Source organism: Enhydra lutris, unplaced genomic scaffold, assembly GCF_002288905.1.
Source record: "Enhydra lutris kenyoni isolate GAN:26980312 unplaced genomic scaffold, ASM228890v2 scaffoldscaffold28, whole genome shotgun sequence".
NCBI classification, from domain to species: Eukaryota; Metazoa; Chordata; class Mammalia; order Carnivora; family Mustelidae; genus Enhydra; species Enhydra lutris.
The window spans coordinates 624,144-635,305 of NW_019154112.1; the positions used below are offsets into that span (position 1 = coordinate 624,144).

At 51.5% G+C, this 11,162-nt stretch overlaps 2 protein-coding genes across 4 annotated transcripts in view; both read right to left on the bottom strand.

The window, feature by feature from the left end:
* Positions 1–1,601: 1,601 nt before the first annotated feature.
* On the bottom strand, positions 1,602–4,168 carry LOC111152326 (psoriasis susceptibility 1 candidate 2). The gene is made up of 2 exons (XM_022510819.1): positions 2,981–4,168; positions 1,602–2,355 (listed from the first exon to the last, which is right to left on the bottom strand). Exons 1-2 carry the CDS (start codon positions 3,033–3,035, stop codon positions 2,000–2,002), a joined length of 411 nt encoding a protein of 136 aa, XP_022366527.1. The 5' UTR covers positions 3,036–4,168; the 3' UTR covers positions 1,602–1,999.
* A 212-nt stretch (positions 4,169–4,380) lies between these two features.
* The window catches only part of LOC111152331 (coiled-coil alpha-helical rod protein 1), a 15,297-nt gene continuing 8,515 nt past the window's right edge, over positions 4,381–11,162 (bottom strand). For 2 of the 3 annotated variants that reach the window (XM_022510826.1, XM_022510827.1), the window contains exons 11-18: positions 8,842–8,954; positions 8,625–8,670; positions 8,343–8,479; positions 8,029–8,217; positions 7,830–7,931; positions 5,764–5,915; positions 5,483–5,654; positions 4,381–5,238 (exon numbers count right to left, since the gene is read on the bottom strand). In XM_022510826.1, the coding sequence (XP_022366534.1) occupies positions 5,126–5,238; positions 5,483–5,654; positions 5,764–5,915; positions 7,830–7,931; positions 8,029–8,217; positions 8,343–8,479; positions 8,625–8,670; positions 8,842–8,954 (1,024 nt within the window). In that variant the 3' untranslated portion in view covers positions 4,381–5,125. The remainder of the gene's footprint in view (positions 5,239–5,482; positions 5,655–5,763; positions 5,916–7,829; positions 7,932–8,028; positions 8,218–8,342; positions 8,480–8,624; positions 8,671–8,841; positions 8,955–11,162) is intronic. The other variant, XM_022510828.1, reaches the window with a different exon arrangement.

Here is an 11,162-nt window from a genome sequence, read left to right on the forward strand (position 1 = left end):
CACTTGAATTGACCTTAGGCCATCGATGTCTCTTGGCTCCTGACTTTTGAACTTTCCTGCTCAAATATGCCCTTAAAGAATTTTTTTTTAAAGATTTTATTTATTTATTTATTTGACAGAGAAAGAGAGAGAACAAGTAGGCAGAGAGGCAGGCAGAGAGAGAGGGGGAAGCAGGCTCCCCGCTGAGCAGAGAGCCCAATGCTGGCCTCAATCCCAGAACCCTGGGACCATGACCTGAGCCGAAGGCAGAGACTTAACCCACTGAGCCACCCAGGTGCCCAAGAATTTTTAAAAATTAGGTATGCCTTACACATTTTTAAGTCAACAGCTAACATTTTTAATCATAAGTTTAAATATTACAAAGAGTATACTTTCCAGGGAATTGTACACACTGACCTATTAAAAGTTACATCACTCGAATGTAGCAGGTGGAATTTAATACCATAACATTTTCATATCCACAATGCCTTTAATAAGTGAGCAAGCCCTTTAACCAGTCAGCAAAGTTAACTTATATTTCAGTTTAGTTTTTCTCCATTCCACTCTCCCTACAGTTTTATCCTAATGAAATATATTTCCATTGTATCACTTTTTTTTTTTTTTTTTGGTATCTTATTGTATTTTGGGGAAGTCCTTTTGTATATCTCCATAACAAAAATATGGATAAAAATTGAAATTTATTTCCTGTGACTATAAGACCCTATGTGTTAAAAACAGTTATTCTGCAGTGGGTTTATTACTATGACTATTACAAGGCACAATTTGTCAAAACTACAAATATTGATTAAACAGAAAAGTAGCTTCTTATTTAAGATGCATCTCTTAAATGAGATGGAAAAGGCTGATTTCTGTTCCCCACTGACTTTTGTTTAGCAACTCCAGGAAGAGCACCCGGGTCCTGTTCAGGGTGAACAAGAGAGCTAGGGCTTTCTCCGTCTAGAGGGAGAAGTATGGTTTGTTAATGGAGGCAGGTGGAAATGGGAAATAAATACAGTACAGCCCTCAGACAGATTCGTTTTAGGAAAGGATACATATACTTCTGGAAATTGATCCCCTTAGATCCTAGTCCTGCACACACACCCTTAGGAAAGTTTTCACGTTCAGCCAGGAGTGTGCAAACCATAAGCTATTAAAAAAAGACTTACAGGCGCCTGGGTGGCTGAGTGGGTTAAAACCTCTGCCTTCATCTCAGGTCATGATCCCAGGGTCCTGGGATAGCGCCCAGCATTGGGCTCTCTGCTCAGCAGGGAGCCCGCTTCCCCCTTCTCTGTCTCTGCCTGCCTCTCTGCCTACTTGTGATCTCTGTCAAATAAATAAATAAAATCTTTTTTAAAAAAGAGAGAGAGACCTAATTTGGTTTCTCATTCTCCAAAATAGGGGTTCCAGAACAGGACAAATGTGGGTCTGAATGTCCTTGTTACTCTGATAGTTACATTTCCAACTTCCTTCTGCTGGGCTCCACATGCATATGGACAAGACAGAAACTCAGACTACTTCCAGATCTCTGTAGGTTTGTGCCCTGAGGAAGGCATCTCAATATTCAAAGACCTAATCACTGGCGAAGAAGGAGCCAAGAATCAAAATTAAGAAAACATGGATTTTATTTTTCCATTTCATGGAAGTACTGTCAGGGTCTCCTGATAGTTCCCAGCTGTAAGCCACCAGGTGGCAGCAGAGAACAAAGCGCCGCCAGTCTAGCTCCAGAAGCCCCAGGGGTGGGGAAGAGGGAGGAGGTGGGAAGCAGGTAGAGGGGAGAGGACAGGACATGAGGTAGGGGTGTATGCTTTAGCTGTCAGAGAAGAAAGGAGGGAAAATGTGGAGTGGATCTCAAGAATGGACGTAAAATATTGAGAATGACACTTTCAGAGTTCAGAATAAAATTGAAGGAATGAGGAAGGAAATTGAGGCTGGTGGAAGAATTGAAGAGGAATCAGAATGGTACAAATAAGCTTGAGAGGCACTCTGCCTGGAGGCCCAGGATGCCTGTGGGGGAATCCCTTTATCTGTACTCTTCCTGCGGTGGGTCAAGGTCTGGCTCCTCTTGAGATCCATGGTCCACTTCAGGGGCAGGAGGCCAGGGGTTTTCTGGAGGCTGGGGTCCTGCTGGCCAGGGGTCATCAGGCCGGGGAGGTTGAGGGGGATCGGTTTTCAGGGGCTCAGGAGGCCAGACTCCAGATTCTGGCAGGTCTCTCGAGGGACGACTGGGGCCTGGAGGTGGAGGGTCCTCAAAGAGAGGGGGTGCTCCTGGCCAGGGATCACCAGGGATGGGGGGCCCCTGAGGCAATGTTGGGGAGCCCTCCTCCTCTCCAGCCTCTGTGGGTGGGGGAGGGGGGTGCTCTCCACTGCCTGAGATGCCTGTGGAGGAAGAAGGAGAAAGGTAAAAGGTGGTGAGGGCCGGATCCCTCCTCCCCTAGCTGCAGACTCAGGGGGCATAGCCTCTCTGGGATAGACCACAGTCTGAGCTGACACCACAAACCTGAAAGGTAACTCTCAAAGAGCTCTCCACACATTTACAAAATACCCAAAGTGATCTTAAAATGACGTAAAAACCTTGACCGGAATCTTTGACTTGAACAACTTTAAACCGACAGGAGCTAACCTAAGCTCCATCCAGCCCTGGCTGGGACTCCCACTGGCATAGCCTCTGCGCTGGTCTATACCTCCAAAGCCATCCACACCTTGTGCCCATGTGGCAGCCAGACCCCACCCTCTGCAAACACATAGTCCTCAGCTGTGATGAATACTCACCCACACACGTGGATTCTGATCTAGATTGCCACAGGGACCTACACTTGAACCAGTAAAAACATTGAGCTAAAATGCACTTTCCTGCATCACCTTCAAACTCTTAACTCCTCCCCTCATGGGAATACCCAGAATCTTCTGGAATCTCCTCCATTCCTATGCATCACATTCACACTTGCCTCTCTTGACCATCCTCCATCACCTCCAACTGCACCCTGGCCTGTTCCCAGCTTACCTCCGGCACACAGGTAAAGGACCAGGATCCCCAGCAGCTTCCAGTTGAGCATCATGGCTGTCTCCTGGCCCCCAAAGTTGGGGGTAGATTGAGTCTAGGTGCCTGGGAACCCCAAGAGGCTTTATAGGGGAGGAGTGAGAGGCAGTGTCTGACCTCTGGGGAGTGGCCAGCCCAGTGACACAAGGAATCCCATCAGAACCTAACTGGTCAAACCCGTTTGGAAGGCCAGGGCTAATGTTTAACCTCTGACAGCAGCGTCCCTCATTTTAGCCCCCCCCCATTTTGGGACCTAGCCACCCAAGCTCTATCAATGACCTAGACCTTGGTCATCCCACCCTTATGTTCAGATCCTCCTCCACACACACCCTGCAGCGATCGATACCCATCTGTCATCTCTGTAATCACAAGGACGTCCACCTTTCATCCCTTGAAGCCATGGGAAGCCGAGGGATGGGAGCCAACCATGCGTGGGGAAGCAGTGTAATTACAGGGGTCAGGAGGCAGGACGCCCGGGCAGGAGCAGGGACAGGGGCTTGTTATAAACACACAGGATGCAACTAGAGTGGTCTCAGCCAGTACCCTGAGCCTCCCCTTTGGGACTCAGTTTTGTCCTTGGACCTTTCACTCCTCTCAGGACTGGGAACCACATGCTGCTTTCCCGCATGTGCCTCCACATGCACCTAGGGGGCCTCCCAAGCAGTGACATCCAAAGAATTTCATCCAGGAGCCACCTGGGGTGATGGCGGGTGAGGAAGTATGAGGACATCCTGATTCCTAACCCCCACCCCAGAGCAGCTTCCAACAGTCACAGCCCAGAGGCTCAGGAGGAAGCTGCCTCTGCTTCCTGTCAATCCCCGCCTCTTCCTCCTCCCTCTGGAATCCTGCTCAAGGCGGCTGCTGCCCTGGTCCTGGATGCCAGCTCTCTGTACCCTCCCCACCCCCATCCTTCAGAGCTCAGTGCGAGTCTTGTCTAAGTGTCTCAGACCCCCTGGAACCTCCACCTCAGGAAGGCTGCCACTGGTCTAGAGCTCTAGTGCGCCTTTCAGAAGTAATGCCTCCCAAACAGAACTCCTTTCCTCCCCAGGCTGTTCTCCATCTGGTCTGCTCTCCTGTGGCTCACTTCGAAGCCTTCATTCTGCTCCTTTCCCCAACCCCAATACCCCCCAAGGCAAGCTCAGCCCATGTCCCCATTCTGGAGCTCATCTCTCCCTATCCTCCCCAGCACCCTCCTAACTGGTCCCCCCCAGCACCCTTCCCCCACCCAAGCCCCATCCTTTACAGCCAGCCAACCTAGCTCATAAACATATCAGCTTAATTGTGTGCCTGCACCTGGTTGAAAAGCACTCCAAGGGCTTTCTATTGACTTTAAATAAACCGCCGGTGCTACCAGTCCCTCCCTCCCGCTCTGGGCCTCAGTGCTTGCCTGCCCTCTGCAGGACTCTTCTGCTGGCCCTCTTGGCTCCTGCTGGCAGGCAGGTCTTCACACATCCCCTCCCCAGGGAGCCCTTTCCTATCTTCTGGTCTAGCCGCCCCTCCCCAGTCGGGTTCTGTCACGTCACTGTATTTCTTTTCTCTTCATGGCAATGCCTGCTCTGTTCACTTAGGTACTTGTCCATCATCTGTCTCCCCCGCCCCCCCCCACCGGGATGTTGCGGCCAAGGGAGCAGGGACCCACCCATCAAATCCACCACTGTGGTCCCTGAGCAAGGAAACTGCTTGGCACTGAGATTCCCAGCAAATGAGTGATGTTTTATATCCTAACTCCTGGCAGTGATCATTTTCCAGAGGTGAAGAGTTTTCAAACAAAAGTTGAGAATAAACTTCTGGAGCACCTCAAAAAACTTCCCAAGCAACCAGAGAAAGGGGTTTTGAAAAAGGTACCACCTAGAGAAATAGCTGTGTGGGACCACTCCCTGCATTTTCCAGACAGAGATGGCTGCAGCAGGAATTCCCTCCCATTCCCCGAGAGAACATGGCACCTGCTGCAGTTGTCTTTATTAAGCCACAGGATTCACAGGCATCTTGGTGACCGGTGTCCACGGTGTCCACAAGGGCAGCTGGCTGACCTCCCCCCCCCCACCCCACTTCTCTGGGGGCTGCCCCGCCCACCTTGAGCCCCCTGCTGCACAGAGTGCCCGGAGCTGTTCAGAGGCAGACTGGAGCGGGACAGTTCTGGTTGTCTCCTTGAGAGATAGCTTCCTCTTTGGAAATGGCCTCACTCAGTCCCTGCAGATCATCGAGCAGAACAGAGAGGGATCCTGGGAAAGAAGACCCCAAGGGATAGCAGCTGAGCAGAGAAGGCAGCTCAGCTCCAGTGCAGCAAACAGGGCTACCATCAGCTAGGAGGGTTATGAGGGGGGAGGGTTCCCTGGCCCAACTCGGGCACAGATGAGAGGCTGTGGGCCTCCAAGGGTCACAGAGAATGATGCTCATGCATTCAGAGTGCCTAAAGGAGAGATTCCTAAAGTCCCCCGCATTTGTCCCTTCCTACATGGCCCATACCTCTTATGGACTCCTTGGGGATGGGTGCTGCTCCTGGAGGTACAGGCAGTGAAGACCCTGGGGCCCGGGGGCTGGACTCTGCAGACTTCCCCTTATCCAGCAGGGAAGGAAAAACTGCCAACAGTCGCTGCTGCTTGTAACGGGAGAGGAGACCCTCCTGCTGCAAGGTGGCCTGGGAAGGAGAGGGTTAAACGCCACCTAGCCCAGGCAGAGCCACCCCTCCTCCTTCCCCCGCTCCCCCTCTCCAGTCCCAGGTCTCTGCTCTTCCCTCTCTCCCCTACCAGCATAAAATTCTTGTCCCTCTCTAGCTCCTGCAGGCGCTGGGTCAGCCGCAGCCCCTCCTCCTTCCGGGCCTCATCTTGCAGGCGCCTGAGCTCCTGGTTCCGCTCCTTCTCCCGGGTGGCTTTGCGCTGCATCTGGCGCAGGGAGACCACTACGTGGAAGCCAGGGCACAGAGGGCACAGGTGTGGGGCAGCCCAGAGGCAGGGAGGCACCATGAGAACAGGACTTCGATCATGGGCAGGAACACTGGGCCCTCAGCTCTACGGCTCAGCGAAGCCACTTATGATCCAGGGCTGTCTCCTCTGTGTGGTGGAAGTAGTGGCTGATACTCCACGACCTTCTGACTCTGTGAACCCAAAGTACCTTCCTCATCCCAGAGACTTCCTGGATATGAACCAGATGCTCCATTTTGTTCCACTAAATGTTTTCTTAACGCATGACAATGACACTGAGGTTATGTAATAAAATTTCCTCTTCGTAGGAGACGCAGCTGGGTGGTCATGACGTTCGTAACTTACTCAATAAGTATTTCCCCCAAAATGCATGTATCAGTGTGTATATATATGTGGATAGAGCAAATATGGCAAGAGATTAACAACTGCTGGGTGCTTGGCTGGCTCAGTCAGTGGAACACAAGACTCTTGATCTCGGGGTTGTGGCCTGGAGCCCCACACAGGGTGTAGAGATTATTTCAAGAAATAAAATCTTTAAAAAAATTGGTTACTAGGGACACCTGTGTGGCTCAGTGGGTTAAAGCCTCTGCCTTCGGCTCAGGTCATGATCCCAGCGTCCTGGGATCCAGCCGGCATCTGGCATCAGGCTCTCTGCTCAGCAGGGAGCCTGCTTCCCCCTCTCACTCTGCCTGCCTCTCTGCCCACTTGTGATCTCTGTCTGTCAAATAAATAAATAAATAATCTTAAAAAAAAATTGGTTACTAACTGTTGCATCTAGTCAGAGGAGGTAAACAAGTGGGCATTATGTGACTCTTGTAATCTGTCCAGGTATTTGAACTCTGTCCTAATAAAAGAGGGGGGAGCACCTGACTGGCTCAGTCGGTAGAGCAGTAGAGAGTAAGACTCTTGATCTTAGGTTTGTGGGTTTGAGCCCCATGCTGGGTGTAAAGATTACATAAAAATAAAATCTTAAAAAAAAAGAAAGTTGGGGGCAGACACACACAGCAGAGCACACCATGTGAAGATGGAGACAGAAGGGAATGATGTGCCTGCAAATGAAGGGATGCCACAGACTGCGGGCAACCACCCACCGGGGGCGGGGGGAGTCATCAAAGTGTCTCTCAGAACCTCTAGCAGGCACCAACCCTGGCAGCATCTTGAGTTCAGACTTCTAGCTTCCAGCTTCCAGTACTGTGAGAGAATAAATTTCTATTGTTCCAAGGCAAAAAAAAGTTGGGGGTACTGGTTGGTGTTGGTGTGAGGTCAGGATGGCGGTTGCCTTATGGAGGGGAGTGGCTGGGTGGGGCTCATGCTGGTGCTGGATATGGGGGCTGGCTACAGGAATGTGTTCACACCATGAGAACTGATCTGTACCATTTCTTGATAACTTCATTATTTGCAGGATTCAAAACAGTTTTTAAAACCTCATGTAGGGGGCGCCTGGGTGGCTCAGATGGTTAAGACACTGCCTTCAGGGGCACCAGGGTGGCTCAGTGGGTTGAGGCCTCTGCCTTCGGCTCAGGTCATGATCCCAGGGTCCCGGGATCGAGCCCCACATCAGGCTCCCTGCTCAGAGGTGAACCTGCTTCCCCCTCTCACTCTCTGCCTGCCTCTCTGCCTACTTGTGATCTCTGTCAAATAAACAAACAAAGTCTTAAAAAAAAAAAAAAAAAAGAGAGACTGCCTTCAGCTCAGGTCATGATCCTGGAGTCCCGGAATCGAGTCCCACATCGGATTCCCAGCTCAGAAGGGAGTCTGCTTCTCCCTCTGACCCTCTCTTCTCGTGCTCTCTCAAATAAATAAAATTTTAAAACAAAACAAACAAACAAAAAAACTTTATGTCTAACACTTCCTTCTCCCCGGATGCCCATATCCATCCCAACAAATCTCACCTGCCTTGCCATGCTCCCTCCGAGCCTCGTTCAATCTCCTCTCTGTTTCTAAGAGCTGTTCCCGCAGCCTCGTTTCCACTTCAGCCACCTTCTCTTGCAGAGCTGGGGGGGGAAGGGGAGGATGGAGCGTGTCGCGGGGAGCGTCACTCCTCAGTCCCCCCCAGCCCTCCATGGTAAACCCACTGCCCCTCCTGCACACCTTGCCCATAGATCTCCTGCTGCTGGGTCAGCTCCTGCCGGAGACTGGCAGCCTCCTCCGTGCTCTCCTTCTGGCCCTGGCGGGCGGCTTCCAGCTGCAGCCCCACACTAGCCAGGGACTCCTGGGTCCGCTGCAGCTCCTGCTCCAGCTGCTGGGCCACCTCACTCAATTGCTGCCGCTCAGCCTCCCCTGGAACGAGGTGGCACTCCCGGAGTCTCTCTGTGCCCCAGACCCCAGCTCTTCTCTTCTCTCTGTCCCCAACACACCCAGCTCTGGCGCCTGCTCCAGCTCCGGGACTCCAGGACCAAACGTACCTTGCTCCCGGGCCCGGCCCACCTCCTTCTGGATGATGTGGGCACTCAGCTGCAATTCCGCATCCAGGCGGTTCCGTTCCTCCCGAAGCTGCTCCAACTCAAGGCTCACATCTGTGACTGGCAGGAGTGGGGGACAGCTGGGGCAGGGAAGAAAAACAGAGTCCAGTGAGATCACCCAGCCTGATCCCTAAGCCCCCACCCCTTTTCAGTCCTCCCTGTTTGGGGTCCCAGCAAACAACACTTAACCCCCTCCTGTCCACCTCACAGTGCCCCAAACTTCACCTCTCCTGGCGCAGCTGAGCAAGGGCCAGTTTTCGAGCCATCAGGCCTGGGGGAGAAAAGGCAGAAAGCAATGAAGACGAGTTTGAGGAGGACAAAAGGGAAGAAGGGAATAAGGGGAAGGATGCCCAGGCTGGTGACGAGTAGGCATGAAGATGGATGTGGGAGGCGAGAGCTGGAGGGGCAGGAGCACAGCGTGGCTGGAAGTCGCCCTACCCACCCTGAATGGTGTGGACCCTGCGGACTGCGTAGCTGATTCGGCTGCTGAGGCAGGGCAGCTGGGTGGTGGCGCGTTCCACCTCAGCCATGGTGCTCTGGAGCCAGGTCTGAAAGCTGGAGAAGGCACAAGGTCACTGACCCTTCAACCCCACCTCATTCCCTAAGGGAGTTGATGTGACCTGTCAGGACAACTCCTTCTATCCTATATTGCGAAGTATGTAGGGAGCACAGAAAGGAAAAGCATAGCAGGGAAAAGAGAAGCTGAAGCCAAGGGCTGGGGCCAGTCATGTCTGAGCTTTCTCAGCCGATGAAGAAAACTTGAGAGCTTAAGCCCGTTAGTGTTTGTTAGAAAAAAATGATCCCGTTACTCATAAGGGCAGCACAGCTATGCTTGGTCCCAAAACCCAGGGTAAGCTTCTCATTTGGGTCTTAGCAATCACTGTCTTTAATAAGAGCAGTAAAGGGCGCCTGGGTGGCTCAGTGGGTTAAAGCCGCTGCCTTAGGCTCAGGTCATGATCCCAGGGTCCTGGAATCGAGCCCCGCATCAGGCTCTCTGCTCAGCAGGGAGCCTGCTTCCCTTCCTCTCTCTCTCTGCCTGCCTCTCTGCCTGCCTCTCTGCCTACTTGTGATCTCTTGTCTGTCAAATAAATAAATAAAATCTTTAAAAAAAAAAAAAATAAGAGCAGTAAAAACAAGAACGAGCTTCACGGGGTCACATCTGATCTGAACCCAAGCCCGTAATACAGCAGAGTTCAGCACAAATGATTCTTGGGAGGCTAAATAAATCGAGTGTCATAAAGCTAGCTCATCTCTAGCTGACTTGGACTTTTTTGCCAGCGGGCCGCTGGACATGTCTCCTGGTTCTGGAAATCTCCTGGTGCTGTATGCGACGTTTGGGTGTATGAACTTATGTGCATTTTCCTCAAGAACAAAGCACATAGCTTCCATCAGCTTTTTTTTTTTTTTAAAGATTTTATTTATTTGTCAGAGAAAGAGAGAGAGCACACGAGAGTGAGCACAAGCAGATAGAGTGGCAGGCAGAGGCAGAGGGAGAAGCAGGCTCCCTGCTGAGCAAGGAGCCCGATGTGGGACTCGATCCCAGGACGCTGGGATCATGACCTGAGCCGAAGGCAGCGGCTTAACCCACTGAGCCACCCAGGTGTCCCTTCCATCAGTTTTCTAAGGAGCCCTTACCCCAGGAAAGCGTTACGTGGCAGCAGACCTTTTCAAGCAACCTGACACGTTTATTTCTCATAACCTATTTTTTGATCACTAAGACACACTAGAGATCAAAGCTATCCTCTCTAACCATTCCTCAATGCCAGTGAAGGCCAGATCCATGTGCCTTATCAGCCGGCTGTGCCCCAACCGGGACCAGCACAGCTCATGAAAGCTGAGAAGCCTACGCAGGTGCCCTGGGAGGAGGGCAAGACAGCATCTCAGGGCAAGGGTGGAACTCTCCAGGAGGGTCCAAGTCTGTATCAACTGAAAAACAAGCAGACGACAAAGGCTGACAGTTGTACTCCTAGCAGCATGGCAGAGATCTGTTACCTAAAGTGTTTGAGCAGGTGCTTCCGACACCCCGTGACTCTTCTAAAGCCATTTTCTGGGGCGCCTGGGGGGGCTCAGTCGGTTAAGCAGCTGCCTTCAGCTCAGCCCATGATCTCAGGGTCCTGGAATCAAGCTCTGCATTGGGTTCCCTGCTCAGCAGGAAGCCTGCTTCTCCCTCTCCCACTCCCCCTGCTTGTGTTCCCTCTCTCACTGCGTCTCTGTCAAATAAATAAAAACATTTAAAAAAAAAAGCCATTTTCAGATAAAGTCTCCAGGCCATCAAGAGACTATCTAACAAACCTGACAACAATCTGAGTGTGGGTTGTTTTAAGCCTCGTGGGCCATCAGTCATTAGCAAGAACCATTTCAGTGGCGTCCTGGTGCCAAACTAAAACTCTGTGTACAGTGTACCTTCCCGTTCTTGTGGAAGGAGGAGGGACACACAACGAGTCAAATATGGGTGGTTCATTATAACTAGTCTAATTGCGTGCAAAGTGGAAAATTTTCATGATTTTTTAAAATTTTCATAATTTTTAAGCAAAATTAGTCCTCAAGGTACTAACCCAACAGAAAGGGATGGTGGAGGGGCACCTGGGCAGCTCAGTCGGTTAAGCGTCTGCCTTCAGCTGAGGTCATGATCCCAGGGTCCTGGGATTGAGCCCTGTGTTGGGCTCCCTGCTTCTCCCTCTCCCTCTGCCCCCACTTCCTGCCTGTGCTCTCTCCCTCTCTCTCTCAAATAAATAAAATCTTAAAAAAAGAAAAGAAAAGAAA

Excerpts from the sequence above, each read along its gene's own strand:
- LOC111152326 (XM_022510819.1), bottom strand. The coding sequence starts at position 3,035 with ATGATGCTCAACTGGAAGCTGCTGGGGATCCTGGTCCTTTACCTGTGT. Across the intron at positions 2,356-2,980 it reads CCTTTACCTGTGTGCCGGAG|GCATCTCAGGCAGTGGAGAG; the intron begins GTAAGCTGGGAA and ends CTTCCTCCACAG.